At 57.0% G+C, this 19,533-nt stretch overlaps 1 protein-coding gene across 10 annotated transcripts in view; it reads right to left on the bottom strand.

Moving 5' to 3' along the window:
- The window catches only part of ACOT7 (acyl-CoA thioesterase 7), a 107,459-nt gene that overhangs the window by 55,301 nt on the left and 32,625 nt on the right, over nucleotides 1–19,533 (bottom strand). For all 10 annotated transcript variants that reach the window (XM_025855861.2, XM_073903424.1, XM_025855870.2 and 7 more), the window contains exons 2-5: nucleotides 15,838–15,955; nucleotides 9,356–9,512; nucleotides 4,897–4,988; nucleotides 364–478 (exon numbers count right to left, since the gene is read on the bottom strand). In XM_025855861.2, coding sequence (XP_025711646.1) covers nucleotides 364–478; nucleotides 4,897–4,988; nucleotides 9,356–9,512; nucleotides 15,838–15,955 — 482 coding nt within the window. The remainder of the gene's footprint in view (nucleotides 1–363; nucleotides 479–4,896; nucleotides 4,989–9,355; nucleotides 9,513–15,837; nucleotides 15,956–19,533) is intronic.

Here is a 19,533-nt window from a genome sequence, read left to right as displayed (position 1 = left end):
GGTGAGGAACAACTGGAAAGAGATGCTGCCATTTGCCTGTTTTTTATGAGCTGGAAATGTGCTCCTGAGTCACCTTGGGGGAAGGACATGACAGCACCTCTATGCACAGGCTCGCTCCTGTGTGCCCAGGCAGTGGGGCCTCTGCCTCCATACTCCACGGGCCTGCAGGGCCCCCCAGAGCTGTCCCGTCCCCTCACTGCTGACGGTGCTACTGGGAATGGGTTTGTAGGGACAGGGGACAGAGCCCCCGGGACAGCACACAGGGTGAAGGGCTGCACCGGCCCCAGGAGAAGGTTCATGAGCCTGCCGCATTCGGCACCTGGCAGCAGAGGTGGGACCCCAGAACCGCACCCCAGTTTTTACCTGGGTTCAGGACGGGCTGGACGATGTCCCCATTCCTCCACTTGGTCTCCATGCGCTCCAGCTTCTGGGCCTCGTACCGCTTCCGGCCCTCCTCCTCCTGCTCATGCCGGGAATACTGCAGAGAGGCACGGACGGAGGGTCAGGCCAGCAGCAGCGAGCCCGGCCCTCGCCCTCCCCAGCCAGGCGCGGCTCGGCCTCCCAGGCTCGAGGCTCTCCTTGCCTGGTCTCCAGTTATGTAACTGGAGCCCATCCATCCCTGTCCAGATAATATATATTTAATATAAACAATAAAAACACAGAGAAGGTGAAAATCTCATGTATCCAGAGATAAACAGACTCAAATGTTTGCTCTGTGTCTTCCTCGAATTGTTCTCATGCCCACGTGTATATAAAACTTCTCCCGTGCCAGATGCGGGTTTCTAAGTAGCAATCAACTGCATCAGCCCAACCTCTCTGCCTAACAGGACTTAGGTGATGGACCCGGTACTGAGCGCATCAGGTAGGCTCCCAGTCTGTCGCTGTTAAAACAACATCCCGTCAACAATCTCTGTCACATTTTACACGTGCCCCCTCCTCCTTCCTAGGATTTATCCCTGAAGACAGAACTACAGAATCACGGGAGCCCCGACAGGGCGAGGAGAGAGCCGGTTTCCTGCATGTCCTCGACACCCTCACTCTGCTGACCTCCCAGCCTATCCAGGTTGCCCACCTGCGGGAACGTGCACCAAAGCTAAGACATCCCAGCGAAGCTCTCCTCAGGGATCGCGGACGTTCAGACCCAAGAAGAATAAACAGAATATAAAACTTGGCACAAAAACTGGGGTTCCTAACGGGCATAGCAGGAGACGCTGGGCTTCTCTGATGTGACAGCAAGGGCCCTGTCCTCCAGCCCAGTGTAGGGCACACACGCCCTCCATGTGGGACCCCTTGGAGAAGCCCCGGGCCAGGTCCACGGGGGCCAGCTTCCCCTGGCAGCCCTCTCCCTTCCAGCCGCCACGGCCCAGGCCCCCCATGCTGACCACGGCCCAGCCAGCCTCCCTTCAGTTAGCTCTGACACCTGCCCCTGCCTTCACTCAGGCAGCATTTCTGGCTGAGCCCGTGGAGAAGCTACGGAGCCCAGGGCCCCATGGGCCCCTCTCGGCCCCCCGCTGAAGCCTCTCTGATTTAGGCAAATTCACTTCAGATGGCAATTTTAGATCTTCTTTCAAAAGCCAGTCTTAAACATCTTGATTTTCCTGCTTGTGGCTCTGCTGCAAATCGCACAGGGTCTAAACACCACTCTGTGGCTTAATTACCATTATCTGAGGCTGGAGAACCCTGAGAATGGGTCTGAGGAGTCTGTTCAAAAGAAACAAACCCTGAGTGTTTAAGTTGCAGTGGATAATTTAAATTTTAAACCTTTTTCTCCATAAATAAACTGTGGCCCCCTGTCCCACCGTCCAAAGTAAAGAGCATGCAAGCAGAGTCTGTGCTGCGCCTATCCGGTAAAATGCACGGCTGAACTCAAGTGTCCTCAAGAAGCGCCTTTTAAAGAGATTTTTTTTAAGAATGAGCCAACCTCCTGAGCCTAATAAGTCCTGGCCGTGTGAACATGCTGCTTGGGCCTGGGCTGTCACACACGGCTGGCAGGGCTCCAGCCAGACACGAGCCATGAAGATGGAGGAAACGCAGCCTCCTCACAACGGTGCCTCTGAATCAGGGATAAAATCGCTAGAAGTCCCAACGATGGGCTGGTATCCCACCCTCACCCCCAAGGGCTCGTCTAGCCCTGCTGATGTGAAGCAAAAGCCAGCTCAGCGCACACGTCCAACGGCCTGGGCAAGACTCTGAACTCAAGCGCACTTGCAGACGCTGGAAAAAAGAAAAAAACCCAACAACCAAAGTGTCTGCTCTCGGAGGGCCCCCCTGCCTCTCCAGGGTCACTGCAGGGATACTGGGGTCCCTGTTCCCTGAGGAAGAGGGTGGAGCCAAGTGGCAGCGTCTTACACTGAATACCACTGCACAAGGTGAACAGCCGGGTTTCTTCCAGGGAGATGCACACATGAGTGTGCTCTATGAGATGCGTGTGACATACATGTCTGTGGTACGACTGTACACGTGAGAGACGTGCGTGACACACACACACACCTGCACAGACAGATGTGTGTGGTCTCAAATAAAGGACAGCGGTCTATAAAAGGTCAGTGGTATGATTCGGGGGTGGGGCAGTATTAGAAAGCCTCGTGGCCACGCGACCAGCGATGAGCATAAACGCCAGACTCCGAGCTTTCCAGGATCCGTCCGGATAAGGACAACAGCAGACCTGTATTTCAAAATCAACTGAAGGCTTCTATGTGGGGCTCACATGTGGTGGAGGGGGCGAATGCCCAAAAATATTGGCGTCGGCTGCAGCTGGAAGCTGCATGGCTTCTCCCATCTGGAGCCCTCTCTGCTTCCGTCTCTGCAAGGGCCCAGTTGGTATGTATGCCTTATCAAACCCGGCTAAACAAAAGAGATGGGAAAACTCCAGGCCCCTCTGGGATGCGGGGGTGAGCGCTCCCCGGGGAGGAGAGCTGCCCTGTCCCTGTGGGAGGATGGGAACCGGCACGCCGCCCGCCCCTGCCCTGCTGGCTGAAGACCCTAAGCTCTCAGCCCCCTGGCCCTGAGGAGCCAGAGGAAGCAAAGGCTCATGTGTTCAGCCCCAGAATCTTCCTTCAATATCAGCCCCTTAACATGTATCATCCGGTGCCAAAGCCAGGGAATGGCCCGCCAGAGACTTCTACAATCTGTGGCATCTGAAAATGAAATCGGTTCAATAATTATGTCGTATTTACATGCAATGCGGCTAACTGAGCACCAAGTGCTTGGTGCAAAAGATGAAAGCAGGGGTGGTTATGCTCGTAATTTCTAAAGAGAAAAATCACTGTGCCTCAGACTCACTCCTGTTTCTTGAGTCTTGGGCCTCCCCCTGGTCAGTGCTGCAGGGAGAGGAGAGACAGGGAAGGCGGGAGGGGGCAGGTGGGGCCGCACGGAAGGGCAGTGCTCTGGGGTGAACAGTGTCTGTCGAAATTCCCGCCCACGGGAAATCGCGCACGTGGTGACCTCTGACAGAACCGGGGTCTGGATGAGGTAACGCTGCAGCAGAACGGACCCCAAGGGCAACGACTGAGGAGGAGGTGCACACCCCCATGGGGGCAGTCAGAGGCAGAGGTGGGAGGGATGCAGCCACGAGCCACTAGAAGCTGGAAGACACCGGAAGCGTCCTCCCCTGGGGCCTCCGTCCCAGCAGCCCCAGGACCATCATAGAGGGGTGATCCCTAGGAGCCGCTGGGCTCCGTGGCCTGGCCGTGAGCTTCCACCCGCTCTCCTCGCTTGTGCAGGGACGGGTGAGGCCAGTACCGTCAGCGGGAAGTAGCACTTCACCTCGTCTCTCGCAGGACCAAAGGGCAGGCCACCGAGCCAACCCAGGCCAAGGTCTAAGCGTCCTTCCCATTCAACGTGAGAGGGCTCCCCTGTCTCAAGACGGTTTAAATATCTAGACTGCACGGCAGCTAGAGCCCCGCAGGCAGCCATCCCCATCTGGGGAGATATGCCACCTAGGCCTCGCCTGCCCCCAGGGTGCGCTCGGACCCTGGGCTGGCACGGGCAGAGGTGGGGGGGTTGCAGGGAGTGCCCCCCCCCGGCAGTGTTACACCTGCAGGGGTGCAGGAAGTGGGAAGGTCTGCCAGGGAGACAGAGCAGGCCTCCCCAGGCAGGAAGGGCCTGCGTCCCCATATGAGGAGGAGAGGACCCAGCTTCTCTGTGAGCTCTGCGCCAAATAGCAGGTACCAGTCCTATAGCGGCGGCTCCTGGTTTCGTTATGTTAAAAATCTGTTCTCTGTACGAGTGCAGGAAAATGCTCACTGCACGGCAGACACCGCCAGAACCACGGGGTGACTCCCTCCAGAGGAGCTTAGGTGTGAGAGCAGAGCGGTGGGCCTCCACGGGGGAGAAGCACGCGTGTCCTGGGGGCGCCGCAGGAGGCGGTGAGGCGTAACTTTCGGGAAGGAACTAAATCCTTCTATCGGCACAACATTCACCCTCCAAAAGCCTGTCCACCCGAGCGTGCCCGCAGCGGGCCCAGAACGAACACAACGGGCTCCCTTCGTGCAAAGACACTTCTTTCTGCAGCAAAACCAGGGTGAGAGAACCCACGACAGTGGGCGAAGAGGCGGAAACAGAGCTGTCTTAGCCTCCGTCTCGTCAGGGGCTGGGATGGAGAGCGGCTGGCCTGGGCCAGGCAGCCGGGAGGTCCTGGCTCTCGCAGAAGGACCTGTCACCCGACAGCATCCGGACCCCCGCCTCCCCTCTGGTCGGGGACGTGAGGGAGGGTCCTCCAGGAGGGTCGTCCACCAGGACACTCCCAGCATGAACAAAACCTGCACAAATATACCAGACAGGGACACCCCACTCCACCGGCCGAGCCGACCCCCGGCCCCTTCTGTTGCTCTCCTGGGACACCTGGCTAGCCTCTGCCATCTGCCCCCCGAGAGAAGCGGGAGGGGGTCTCCTTACCACGACTGGAGGCACCTCCAGGACCTTGTCCACGTTCTTCAGTGACAGGGGCACATACCACAGGGTGGCCTTATTGGTCAGCTTCTTAGTACCTTCAGAGAAAAAAACCACGTGAGTGATGGCACAGGGAGAGCACAGGGCAGGTGAGGCTGAAACACAAGGTGGGAGGGTGGGCACAGAGCGTGGGGAGCCCCCCCCCAATGCTGCCCCTCTGGAGGTTGCTGGAAAGGCTTCAGAGCATACACTTTAAGTCTGGGGGTCCTGGCTTTCCAGCATTTGCTAACACAGAGGGCTCCGACTGCAGCCCCTTTATGGATGTTTGACAGAAGGGAAGTCCGGTCATCCACACGCCCGGACGCCTGAGGAGCCTCGGGTGGGGCCCTCACCAGCCACCTCCCGGAGAAGAGGGGACAAAGCCAGGGCACTCAGCCCCAGCTGAACTCGAGTTTCTGCAAACAGATCCGGCAGACCCTGAACTTCCCATTGAATACACTCTGCTCGGGAGCTTCAAGCCACAGTGCTCAGCGAGGGAACGTCCACCCGCTAAACATGGCTAAGAGCTCCTGCCAGACGGGGGCCAGGACAGCGGCCCATGGACATGAGGCTCGGGGAGACATGGAGCCAGAGCCCACGCGGGCAGCCTGGGGAGCGGCTGTGGCCAGGCCATAAACTGAAGCACAGCTGCGTGGCCAGCCGGGCAAGGCCCGTCCTGCAAGTGGGAGACTTCACACCAGACGCTCGGGTTTGTTGCCACCGACTCAAGAGCTTCAGTCGAGAAACTTCAGAGTGGAGTGCTGAGAGACGGGCAGTGGGCAGCTGACTCCCACTGTGGGCTGAGTGACAGGAAACAGAACCTTCCTTGGGGCTACCAGAGAGGCCTTGTCTGGGCTGAGAACCAGGGGCCAGAAAAGTCCAGAGATCACATGGTCCACCGCACCCTCCACTTGTATAGGAGGAAGCTGGAGCCCAGAGAGGTCAAGGGGTTTACCTAGGGTCACACAGCAATTCAGTGCTATTCTGTGTATAGACCTACACCTCCAGGTCCCAGTACTTTGAGGGAAATATTTGCAAGGATGCCTTAAAAAGTAGCTTCCTCAACACACAAGATCCTCAGTGCAGAGAACAGCAAAACTGCAGGAAATAAAGGGAAGCAAGCGGGGAGGATGGGGAGGAGCCAGGCATCCTCTGTAAAGCCCCTCGTGGAGCTCCCTTTCTATCAGTGCTTTCTGACCTGCCTTCCCAGAGGGAGCCGGGGGCTTTGGTTTCCTCCCCTGAACACAGCCCCAAGGGCCCTGCGGTCACGTAGGAGGGTGAGCCCCCGGCGCCCGGGCCTGCGCCACCAGCACTCGGCCCCAACACGGTGGCCCCAGCAGGACAACAGGCTCCCTGTGCTTGGGAACCACAGGCAAATAACATGGAAAATATTTTCACTGCACTTTGACTGAGAGTGAATCTGACAACCTGCTTTTCGGAATAAAGATTTCCTGTTTGACTCTGCCAGAGCCGGCCTGACAAGCCGGTTTCCATGGAAACCCGGAGTGGCCCTCCTCCAGACCCAAATGAGCACCACGGGGCAAATGAGGCCAAACATGCTCATTGTACTTTCTCCGTCATTTAATAAAACCATCAAAAGACAATTGCAGCGTTAAAAACACCTGTTTTAAAATCTTAAGAGCTCCCAGCTATTTTCTGGAACAATTTGCGACAATCATGTCCCAGTTAGCTTAATATTTTGACAGTTGCCGGAGATGAATGAGCTGTGTCTCGAAGGCAAAGGTCTGCTGGTTGTCTGCCTTGGCGTGTACTGGCTGGGCTGCCTCCTGACGGGCAGCCCAGCCCCGGGGGACGGGGACACACAAGACAGGGGACCCCTGCCTCCTGGGGTCTCAGTTCCTTCCCCGCCCCCCGTCAGAGCCACCCTGGGTCCACGGGGCCAGGCACTGCTGTGGGCAGTGGGGGGACTGCAGGGGACAAGGAAGCTACCAGCCACCCCCTAGACGCGTGGGCAGAAAGACACACGTCAGGACAGAGAGGGAGGCCATGAGAGACACAGGGTCCCAGAATAAGAGAGATCTGCACGGATCCAAACTTGGAAAGACAGAGGGAGTACGACAGAGATGCAGATGCACAGATGTGGCAATTACAGAAAGAGACGCAGAAATGAGAGAGAGAGAGACAGACCCACAGTGGTGGAATGAGAAAGGAGGCATCTGGCCCCTCAGAAGGAGGTTCTGGGGAAGATGACCAAGACACGGAGAACAGCCACAGCCCTCAGGGCTCCAAGAGCGGCTGCCCCCTTCATGTAACAGGGGAGGCCTGAGGGTCAGGAGGCCCCATCTCGAGGAGCAGAGCCCAGTGGGGTCACAGAGCCTGCCCCCTTGTCCCGTGAGGGTGGACGCCCGCAGCACCTCTCCTCACTGCCAGTTCTTCCTTCACAGGGCACATCAGATCTGTGTGCCCATCCTGCAGGGAAGGAGCGAAGCCGAGGCTGAGCGACCAGGTGCTTGGGGGGCAGGGGGTGCATCCTTACTGGTGGGGTAGAGGGCTGCCATCTCTCCGCCACGGCTCCGGGCGAGAGCCTCCTGCCCCACAGTGGGAGCGATCCCTTAGAATTCAGGCAGAGCGTGTCGTTCCAGACAAAACCCTCTGTCAGCTTCCCATCTCCGCACAGAAACACAAACCTTCCCAACAGCCTCTGTTCACGTGGTCATGCGTTCACTCCGTCATTCATTCACCTGTAGTTATCAGCTCTATGCCTGTTATGAGCCAAGAGAAGCCGCCAGGAAGACATGACCCTCTCCCTCCAGAGTTCACGGTCGAGGGCGGGGCTTCTCAGCCTTGGCACAGGAACATATATACAGGACTGGGTCACCCTTCGTGGTGGGGACCCCCCTGTGCGCTCAGGCTGTGCAGCTGCATCCTTGCCCACCCCCGCACTGGATGCCAGCACCTTGCCCCAGTGGTGACAACCAAAATGGTCCCCTTGAGAGTCACCATGCGGGGGGTCCAAAGCCGTGGGGCTGAGCTCCACTTTTTCTCCTGGCTTCTTCCCCATCGCCAACAGAGAGACTTTTTTTTTTCTGTTCCTCAGGGGCCCCTCCCCCATTTGAAGTCCCTGGCTCCCGCTGAAAATCACCATGAGAAAGCGACCCTGCTGGGACGGCCACGGGGAGAGCCTGAAGATTGACAGCAGCAAAGCCAGTGACTTCCCGTCAAGCCCAGCACAGCCCAGGGGAGGAGGCCTGGGCCACAGAGAGACAGAGCACAGGGAACGATGACTGGGACCCCAAGGCCCCATCGTGAGAAGACCATGCCCGGGTACCCCTTTCTGTGCCATGGTCCCTGCAGTGCCAGAGCCACGGGCTGCAACAGGGCCTGGCCACAAACACAGGGCACAGGGATGCTGAGTGCTCCCCGAGCTCAGGCCCTTGCTCGGCTAAATCATTTACTGCACCGCAGCCGGGCCTGCTGAGGTCACCGGGATGTTCCAGAGGGATAACTGTGCTCTAGGCCCAGGGAGGGGAGAAGTCTGAGCCCCTGAAAGACCTCTGAGCACAGCACCTACAGGCAGCCACGGCCAAGGAAGGGGCGAGGGGCATCAGGAGGCAGACCCAAGGACCCTGCCCTCTGCATGGACGACGTGGGACCCGGAGGTGGGCAGCAAGCGGACAAAGGGGCCTGCCTTCCCAGTCAGCAGCCCGGTTATAAAAAGCAGCTGCGCCACACTCCCCTGCAGAGCCTGGTGGGAGGATGAAAAGGGGTTTCCATGGTTACCACTCTGAGAAAGAGAATATTCAGATCAAACCAGAGTCAAAGGTTCGCCCAGTGAGCTTCAGCCTAAGCCTGGAATGCAGGGCCAGGGGTGCAAGGATAAGGGCAGGGCAGGGCAGGGCAGGGCAGGGCCCCCCACCCCACCCCCGCCTCCCCCCCCAGCCAGTGGCCCCCCACCTCCAGGGAACAGCAAGGCAGGTGGTGGTGGTGGGGAGACAGCAGGGGGCCGGAGGGCGGCTTGGTGCCCTCCCAGCCCACTGCCACCCCTCTGCCCCTGAGGAGCCGGTCACCAGGCCACCGCCCGGGGAAGCCGAGAGGGGCAGTGGCTGCGCACCGGGCCCGAGCTCAAATCCCACTGGGGGAGCACACTGTCGGGACTCACTGCTTAACCTGTCCCTGCCTGCAGAACAAGAATGGCAGAAGTATCTGCTCCTGGGTGGAGCTGGCTGGGTGGGGAGCAGGGAGTGGGAGATGGGGGCTCACCTTTGAGAGCCTGCCCATCCGGCCCTGCCTGCTCTGGTATTCGCTTTCCCAGTTAATCCTCACAGTACCCCTCGTCCACTGAGCTTGCAGTAATGGACATCATTCATGGATGGCACCAGGGTCAGTCCCCCATCAACGTGAGCTACGGCTGCTGCTGGCGCCAGTCCCGATCGAGCTGGCTTGGTGAGACGCGTGCACAAGTTACCTGTGAGGATGTTTTCGGACATCACGTTGACCTGGACCTCCACGGAATGCTTGGAGGTGTAGGTGATCTCTGCACTGACGTGCGCCACCTCACCAATGCACATGGGTGACAGGAAGTCGGTGCGCTCGACGCGGGCCAGGGCGGCCACACAGCGCTCCTGCAGAGACCAGAGACAGGTTAGCCCCAACCCTGGACGTGCTCCTCGAAAGTGGCCTTTCTTTTTCCCACTGTGAAAGTAACGCCATTTATTGACATCACACATTCCTAATTGCAAAACCACGGGAGACACAGAAAGGCCTCATGGGGACACCAGTGGGATTCTCTGAGCAGTGAGGGTTAGCAGTGGCTTCTTTTTTCTAATTTTTCTACAAAAGACGTGTATTACTTCCATAATGGAAAGTAAAAAAAGACATGCTCATTATGGAAAGTTTGGGAAATACCCAATGAAGTAGACCGAAGAGGGAAAAATCACTCCTCCCGTCCAAAGAGAACCCAGTGTTCTATTTCAGGATCTTCCTTCCCAGGCTCTTCTCCCCAAAAATGGGATCTCCCTGGTTCGTTTGAGTTATTCAGTCTAATACAGTCAGGCAAACATAAACATACGTGTCCACAACCTGCTTTTTTTCTACTCAAAACAAGGAAAAATAACCTGCCTGCATTACAAATGGTGCTTCGCAATCAATATTCCTTTATTTAACTGTTATTTATCCTTCAAATAGGAGCCCATTTGCAGGACTCAAAATTGAAAGGAAGGAAAGGGTACAGGGTACCAGGTGTGCATCTTGTCACTGGTCCCCAGACACCCAGGACCCCTTCCGTAAGGGATCGACGCGGCCACCGAGGACACCCACGCCTGGAGTGCCACCTGGACGGCACGCGACAGTCTACGCTGGTGCTTGTTCTCTATCGAAGGTGACAGACTTCCTCATTCTTCTGCATGGCCCTTTCCATGACTGACGTCATGACACCCCGTTGCAAAAGTATGTTTAATGGCCAAATTGAATGGAATATTCCGTTATCAGAGACTTGGGTCCAGTTGGATCCATTTGCTTATCATAAACAATCCTGTGATGGGTGTCCTTTTACTTAAATCATTTTCAGTATTGGGGGCTGTTTCCCAGATTGAAGGGACACTTCAGTGTATGTTCTCGAAGTACTTCTCAACAGGACAGCAGTGCCTCTCTCTCCCCCATCCCCTGCCCCCAGCCGGGACTGGCACAAAGAACTGTTTCCACGTCGTCTGCTCGAACTGAATGACACAAGATGCTGGAGTCCCAACTGTGGGACCTCAGACCCTCACTGCCAAGCAGAGCACTTGGCACGTCTATTGCTTTCTCCCGGGAATCAACCCTCTTTTCTAGGAGGCTGGGTACAGGTGTGCAAGGTCCCCCCCCCCCCGGCTACCCCCTGGCTGGGTGGGGAGCAGGGAGTGGGAGATGGGGGCTCACCTTTGAGAGCCTGCCCATCCGGCCCTGCCTGCTCTGGTATTCGCTTTCCCAGTTAATCCTCACAGTACCCCTCGTCCACTGAGCTTGCAGTAATGGTCACTTTGAGGGCCGGTGGTACCTCCTGGGGCACCTGTGCAAGAGCCCACCTGCCGCCTCTGGGGCATGCAACTTCCCTGGCCCACGTCAAGCCGACGGGACCTGCCCCTGCCTCTCTGGAAGGACAGCCAGGGAACCTGCACCTTTGCGCCTCCCAGGTGAGTCAGGAACACAGGGTTGGGGGTTCCTCCAGTTTCTGTTCCTATAAACGTGCCAGAGTCAGGTCTCAGCAAGCAGGGGACCAGAGTGGCTGGGAAAGTTTCCAGGGCTAAGTTGTGGCCACTCTGATCTGCACCGGCTTCCCCCCTACTCGCCCCCTAAGTCACACTGGCCCTAAAACAAAGTGCGCCTCTAAGTAGACTTCTGTGGCTACAGCACCACCCACTGGCAGAAAGCTGGAAAGGCACCTGCAGAGCCGAGCAGGACAGGAACAGAGGCCCCGCCTCGGGGCGGCTTGGTGGAATTATCCAAGCGCTGTCAGCAAGACCCAAACCCGAATGAAACCAGGTGTCTCCACTGGAGAGCAGTTAAACTTTGGTATGGCTACACTCACACACGGGTAGCATACGTGCGTGTATAAAATGAATCATTTTTAATGGGAATGCAGCTTAGTCTTGGACGGACCTGAGCTCCATCTCGGTGTACTTCTTGCTGGAAGGAGGAGAAATGCCTGCGTGCTGAGATGACGGAGGGGAACGACGTGGGCAGGTGACGCAGATTAGGCGACTACTGACCCTCTGATGCTCCGTCGGAGGGAGGGTCACCTGCTTCTGGGCCGTGGCTGACTGCGGGTATGCCAGGGGACCCGAGATCGCAGATCAGGCGGGAAATAGTGGCATGCGTGGAGCCAGGCTCCGCACCTGGTGCGGGACTCAGGGGAATGAGTCAGAGCGCCTGCCCTCGGCTTGGGTTCAGACAGGGGGACGAATGATAAATAAGTAAAATAGGACAATGCCCCACGGTGGCAAGTGTTCTGAAGGGGGCAGTGTGGGAAGCGCTGGGGGTAGGGGGCGGCCTCCCCACAGAGGGCGCATCCCGAGTGAAATGATGTCAATCGGGAGGAGGCAGGTATGGAGTTGTACCCCAGGGGAGCGGGGAGCAGGCAGGACTGTGCAGGGTGGAGGCTGGGGGGGAGGGGTGCACAGCAGGAGGTGCAAGCTAAGGGGTCAGCAGGGCCTGTAGGGCCAGGGGAGGTGTGGGGCCAGGACTCGGCCAGGGGGGCAGAGAAGACGAGCAGACTGGCTGACTTTTTAGTCCCTGCACTTCAGGGTGGTGTGAACTTTTGGCAGGTGGCGTTTCTGTTCCCTTCCATGACCTGGAACATGGACACAGTGACCCAGGAGGATACAGAGCAGCTCTCCACACTCTCAGGAACGCTGTCAACACACACCTGCCACAGGAAGCCCTCAGGCCTGGCACAGGCCTCAAACCTGCTCTTCTGGGTTGGAAGCTGCTTGTTAGGAATCTTAAGCTTGGTTCTAAAAGAGAGAATGAATGTTTATAGGGCAGCCTAAGAGATGGGTGGGCTGCCTGGGGGCTCTCCACCAGGCTGGGGCTCAGGCAGCATGGGCCTGGACCCAGGGCAGAGGCACCTTGACCGTGAGCTGCTGTCCAGGGGCCTAGCAGGGCACTGGGCCCGCCTCAGGCATTCTGTGAAGAACAGGTGTGACCCAAAAATTCAAAACAGGAGCCAATGAACATCTGTACACAGTAGGAGGATCTCCAAGCTGAACACACCTCTGGCTACCTGTGCTTCAGACACAGCCCTGGACCTCCCTGCTTCGGGGGCTTAAAGCAGGAGGGGCAGCCCCCACCCAGAGCATTCTCATTAGTCTACCCCAGGAAGTGCCCTCCGCCGTACTCCCAGAGGTGACCGGTATCACGGTGCTCACCGGGCTCGGCGGGGGGGGGGGGGGGACCATGGGGGCTGGGCTCCGGAGCGGCCACAGCACGTGGAGCCAGGATAGCAGCTGCTGATGCAGAGCCAGAATGGACAGCGAGGGGCCCTGGGCTGAACTCCCAGCTCTGCCGCTCCCTGGCTCTTGAAGTAAGTGGGGCCAGCAGGGTGCCACCAGGACCTAAGGGCATGATCCGTGGAGAGGGGGGTGAGCCGCCCCCTCTCACAGATGCGTGGGGATCAGACATGGGCGTGAGTGGGTCCAGAAAGTTCGCTCCCACAACTACGACCGTTCGGCTGGCACCTGCCCTACTCAGCGGACACTACCGTAGAGGAGACCACTCTGCCTTCAGGAAGCCATGTAACTTCTCTAGGCCTCTGCACCTCCCCCACAACGTGGGGTTAAGACAACGGTCAGGAAGATTCCGCAAAGAAAAGGTCAAGCACACAGTGTGGTAGCTGGTGCACCGTAAGTGCCTATTAAACGGAAGTGCTCCATAGGACACTGGCAATGAGCAGATCACCGATGGGAGTCCACTGTGTTCCAGGCCTCCACCCAGATGCTGAGCATCCAGCAGGGACCCGGAAGGCAAAAGTCCCTCCGTTCAAGGGGCTTACACTCTAACGGGGGTGGAGGGGAGAGGTGAGCAGACCAAAGATAAATGAGCAAAACGCACAATGTTCTAGGAGCGACAGTGCTGTGGAGAACAGCTGGGAGCAAGGAGGGAGCTGGTCATCAGGAAAGGCCTCAGTGGAGGTCATATTTACACAGACTGGAAGGAGGTGAGGGGGAGTCATGGAGATATCTGGGGGAAGAGGAGCTCAGGCAGAGGGAAGAGGCAGTGCAAAGGCCCTGGGGTAGGAACGCTGGCCACTCACACAGCAGCAAGAGAGCCAGTGTGGGCCAAGGGAATGTTAAAGGGAAGGCATGGGAGGTGCGATCCGGGAGCTGGCTGGTGCTCAGATCCACAACTACCCAGCAGGTGGAGCCAACAGGATCGGCTACCAGTGCCCGCAACAGAAGAACGGGGTCACTGAAGGTCCCAGGTTCTGAGTGTGGGTAACCGGATGCCACAGAGTCATGGACAAAGGAGAGGGAGACTGTGGGAGGAGCAGCCTGGGGACAGGTCCAGGGTGTCTTTTCGGGCCCATCAAGGTCAAGGGGCCAACTAAGTATCCAGATGGAGCCAACCAAGAGGTCCCAGCTGGAAACAGAACCCCAGGGCTACATGACGGTACTAAAGGCATAGACTGGATGAGACCTCCAGGGAAGTGGGGTGAGGGTGCCCCCTCCCTGACCCAGAGCCCCAGCGAAGCCCCTCAGAGGCCACCGTTGGCCCCCATGCCAGCATCTAACCACCTGGAGCTGCCTGGGGTTCACACGTCCTCCCAAGCCTGGAACTTCTCTGCACCCCTACCCTGGGACCACCAGTCCAGAGACCTGCAAGCCAACACATCAAAATGATTCCTCTTGTACCCCCAGGCTCCCTCCAGGGGCTCAAAGCACAGGTTTGAGGCCAGGATTCATGGCCCAGACCTACCCCCAGCTTCCCCCGGCGGCCTCGGGCAAGCATGCAGCCTCTCTGTACCTCCACTTCCTCCCCTGTGCAACTGGGGTCACGGGGATAATAATGCAGTGTGGGGAGGATTATATGAGCAGAAGCACTTCAGAGCTTTGCAAAATGCTACCCAGCAGCAGTTTCGTGGGTCCTCGCCACCCAAGGCTCCCCTCTCCCCCATTCCGCCATCCTAAAGTTCTCCTTCCCAGTGCCAGGCCTCTCCCGCCAGGCCTGCCCAGACCCTCCCTGTCTGTCTCTCAGGTGCTGGGCCCTCCCACCAGCCCCCCCGCCCCCCCGCCCCCCCAACCCGACAAGCTCAGGCCCATCCTCTCCGCCACCACCAGAGGGCGCACTCTGAACACGGCCTGGTTTGCCCCAGAACTCTCAGGGCACCTGAACAAATCCAGACTCCTAGCTGGGCAGGGGAGCCCCTCCTTCACAGCACACCGAGGTCCCCCTGGCCCGTATCCACCCATTAAAACGTTAACCCTAGGGGCGCCTGGGTGGCTCATTCAGTTAAGCGTCTGCCTTTGGCTCGGGTCATGATCTCAGGGTCCTAGGATCGAGTTCCACACCAGGCCCCCTGCTCAGCGGGCAGTCTGCTTCTCCCTCTGTGCTCTCCCTCTCTCTCTCTCTCAAATAAATAAATAAAATCTTTAAAAAAAAGATAAATAAATAAATAAAACGTTCCCCCTGGCTTGGTGCCCCCCCACACACACATGCATGCACGCTGCTCTGTCTCCTTCCCGCCCCCCCTCCAGCGAGCATGCCTTCCTCCTCTCATCACAGCAGGTGGCTGCCCCAGGCCCACGGGGACAGAGGCTAGTGGCACTGCATCTCTGCCGGCCCCCAGGTGGCAGCGCGGCGCGAGACAGAACCCCTTCCCCGAGCAAAGGCGGCTGGGGAAGCCTCGAGAGGAGAAGTCAGGTCCCTCGGGGTTGGAGGCAGGGCAGGAAAGGATGAGCCAAATGCCCCCCAGCTGCCCAAGTTACAAAAGCAGAAAGCCTGGCCCTTATCCCAGGCACTCCGGCAGGGCTTCGCTGGGCTTCCCTGGCAAGAGTGCCAGTGCTTGCCCAGGCCCCACCCCACCCCTGGGGGTGTCGACGGGGCAGGGGAGGGGTCAGGCCCAGGGCAGCCAGGCTCCAGGGGATTCTAGAAACCAAGACTCTTCTGGAAGGAGGGGGAGGAGCTTAAAGGCAGCTCTCAGCCAGCTCCCAGCTTACTCTCTGACTGTCCCCCACCCCTCCTTGATGAATCCCAAACATGCCAAACATCCCAAACCAAGCACCATTCCAATGGGTCCCATCCAGGGATTCCAGAAGCTCCCAAGGCCCAGGGGATGAAGGAGGGGAACACTCCAAGCAAACTCCTGTCCCGACCCAAGAGTGGTACGATGCCACACACAAAGGGACGCCAGGCCTCCCGGGCCTGCAATTTTCAGGTGATCCCAAGCGGGCTGGGTGACAGTCCGCAGATACTTACCCCATTCTGGCTGTTACAGTGTCGGGTGCTGATGATGGCCCCTGCCTCCTCGATCATCTTCAGGATGGTCCCACCATGCACGTTGCCAGCCACATTGGCATCATCCGGTCGCATGATCCTAGGCAGAGGAGAGAGAAGCAGCAGGATGACGCCCTTGAGAAGGATGTTACTCATGAACAGCGACAACCTGGGGTGAGGAGAAGGTCCTCCAAAGAGACCAAAGGCTCCCAAAGAAGGAAGAAGAGCTTCCCGGGAGTTTGGTCAGAGTGGGCTGCTGATCTGACAGCCCCAGACAAGGGGCTGCAGGGTCCTGTCTCCACAGGAGGGAGGGAGGGAGGGAGGGAGGCAGGCAGACAGACAGTGGGACTATATGCCCGGGGCCGCAGACACCCAGTCAGGAAGGGGTGAGAGCAGGGGCCTCTGGCAAAGGCAGCAAGGCGGCAGCATGGCCGTTGGGGTTCCCAGCACACCTGCCCCTCCTGGTTCCCATGCTACCCAACGACCAATAGGGCTGAATGAGCACCAGGACATAGGCCGTGACCCCGTGGAAGACCACCCTCAGGAGTCCCAGAGGGGCTAATGCATGTAGCCTCGGCTTCTCTGAGAAGTGGAAACGTGCCACGGCTCTGAGACTCCTGTCAGTGGGGTAACACCTGGCACCACCTGCCCCAGCCTGCCGAGCTCCTCGGGGGCACCTGAGGGGGCTGAGTCCCTGGGATCGAGAGCCGGGAGCCCTCCAGGGTCGGGGGAGACTGAAATGCCACCCATTGCCCCAAAGAGGAAAAACTGCATCCCTGCTGTGGGCAGCCAGTGCTAGGGAAACTCCAAGAAATCTCTGGAATTCCAAGAAGCCAGCTTGGTGCTCCTACAGTGGGCAAACCCAGCCGAGCTGGCACCTTCCCAAACCACAGTCAGGCTAATGAAATCTGCCCTCAGCAGTCTCAAGCCTGGAGACAGGGGACAGGCAGAGCACATGCCACAGTTCCAGCATGCCCGCCGACCACCTGGGCTCACCCAGTGCAGCCCCCAGGACCGGCACCCTCCGCTCGGGGGCTCAGGGCCAGGGAACTCCACCACCCTCTGGGGCTAGGATCTCCTGACTGCTCCACTCAGCAGCTCAGTCTGGCCAGTCAGACTCCGAGATCATTCCTGGCTCCCGCTCTTATGCGTGAGCTGGGCGACCTGACCAAACTCTCATTATTCCACTTCCTTGTCTTTAAAATAGGCAAAACTGAACCACTGCACTTGACCGGGGGAGGACAGACTCACGCGAGATAATGCAGATAACAAGCCCAGCTGCAGTGCCTGGCACACGGCCAATACAATGCATGCTCACCAGCAGTATTCTTCCCTCCAGGTAAATATTTACCCAACCGACTGCAAGAAGGTTGGAAGCTCCAAGACAGAGCCAGAAGATGTGATTTTCTCGGCAAATGAGCACGGACCTATTGCCGTGACTGACAGAGGACTGTTGCCCACCCCCAAGTGTGACCCCTTCGTCCTGGGGGAGAGCCGGCTATGAGAACCGAGACCCACTCAGGTCACGTGCTGTCTGGCCCTGCCTCACTGGCTCGGGGCAGCAGTCATGGTAACCTGGGCAGAGGCCAGGGGAACCCCAGAGAACCGGAAAGAAGCTTCACTTGGCTTCTCAAACATTCATTTAAAAATATTTCTTGAGTCAACTCAAAATGGATAAAGACTGGAAACCATGAAACTCCTAGCAGAAAACACAGGCTTACGGTAAGCTCCTTGATCAGTCTTGACGACGGTTTTTCAGATCTGGCTCCAAAAGCAAAGGCAACAAAAGCAAAAATAAACAAGTGGGACTTTATCAAAGTTAAAAGCTTCTGCAGAGCAAAGTAAACCATCAACGAAATGAAAAGGCAGGGGCGCCTGGGTGGCATAGTCGGTTAGGCCGCTTTCTTCAGCTCAGGTCATGATCCCGGGGTCCTGGGATCAAGCCCTGCATCAGGAAACCCCTGCTCAGCGGGGAGTCTGCTTCTCCCTCTGCTTGTGCTCTCTCTCTGTCAGATAAATAAATAAAATCTTCAAAATAAATGAAAAGGCAACCTACAGAATGAGAGAAAATATTTGCAAATCATGTATCTGATAAGCGGTTAATATCAAAAATATATATAAAGAGTTCACACAACTCAACAGTGAAAAAAAAAATCTGATTTTAAAATGGGCAAAGAGGGAACACCTGGGTGGCTCAGTTGGTGAAGCATCTGCCTTGGCTCGGGTCATGATCCCACGGTCCCGGGATCAACTCCTGCGTTGCAGGGAGCCCGCTTCTCCCTCTCCTCCCAGTTCATGCTGTCGCTTTCTCTGTCTCTAATAAATAAAATCTTTATTAAATAAATAAATAAAACAGACAAAGAGGGGTGCTTGGTCAGCTCAGTCGGTGGAAATCCGACTCCTGATCTCGGATCATGAGTTCAAGCCCCACGCTGGGTGCAGAGCCTACTTTTTAAAAAAATTTAAAAAAATAAAACAGGCAAAGAAACCGACTAGGCATTTTTCTAAAGAAGACATAGGGATGGCCACTAGGTACATGGAAAGGTGTTTAACACCACTCATCATCAGGGAAATGAAAATCAAAACCACCACGAGAGATCACCTTGCACCTGTCAGAACAGCTATTACCAAAACGACAAGAGAGAACAGGGGTTGGCGCGGGATGCGGAAGACAAGGAGCCCTCGTGCAAGGTTGGTGGGGAGGCAGACTGGGGCAGCCACTGTGGAGAACAGAACGGAGGCCCCCAAAAATTAAAGCCAGAGCCACATGATGCAGCAATCCCCCTTCTGCGCATTTACCCAGAGGAAACCTAAAGTCGAGCTCGAGAAGGTACGCAGGTTCATGACAGTGGCATTCGTCACAGCTGAGCCGCCATGGCGCTCATCTTGGGGGTGAACGGATAAAGCTCTCCTGGGATACGGAAGCCAATGGGGGCGGAGGGAATTCTGTCACTGCTGATGACAAGGATGGACCCTGAGGGCATTATGCCAAGTGAAAGAAGTCGGGACAGAAAACACCATGTGATCTCACGTACACGTGGAATCTGACAACAGGCTGCTCAGAGAGAGAACAGCCCGCTGGCTGCCCGGGGGCCAGACAGGGGGGCGGCGGGGCGGGTTGACCCCCCCCCCAGGTAAACAAGTCCTGGGGGCGTGAGGACAGCATGGTGACTCCAGGTACCAGTACTGCACCGGACACATGGAAGTTGCTGAGAAAGTAGATGGCCAACACTCTCACCACAGGGAAAAAAAATCTGCAAACCTGTGAGGCAACAGAGGTTAAGGGTCGCTGTGGTGAGCCTTCTGCTATACAGACACATATCAAACATCACCTTGCATACCTAAAACTAATAACACGTTCTACGTCAGTTACATCACAATAAAACCAGAAAGATAAAATAATAAAAATTTTAGAAACATTGCCCAGTTTTAAAAATTCGGGCTTAAACTGTGGAAAGAGCCAAGATGCCCATCGACAGATGAATGGATAAAGAAGATGTGGTATATATACACAATGGAATATTATGCAGCCATCAAAAGGAATGAGATCTTACCATTTGCAACGACGTGGATGGAACTGGAGGGTGTTATGCTGAGTGAAATAAGTCAATCAGAGAAAGACATGTATCACATGATCTCACTGATATGAGGAATTCTTAATCTCAGGAAACAAACTGA

This window comes from Callorhinus ursinus, unplaced genomic scaffold (genome assembly GCF_003265705.2).
Source record: "Callorhinus ursinus isolate GAN/ISIS: 27379988/994484 unplaced genomic scaffold, GSC_fseal_2.0 scaffold18, whole genome shotgun sequence".
Lineage (NCBI taxonomy): Eukaryota > Metazoa > Chordata > Mammalia > Carnivora > Otariidae > Callorhinus > Callorhinus ursinus.
The sequence above is the reverse complement of the archived record's forward strand: the minus strand, read 5'-3'. Positions and strand labels throughout refer to the sequence as shown.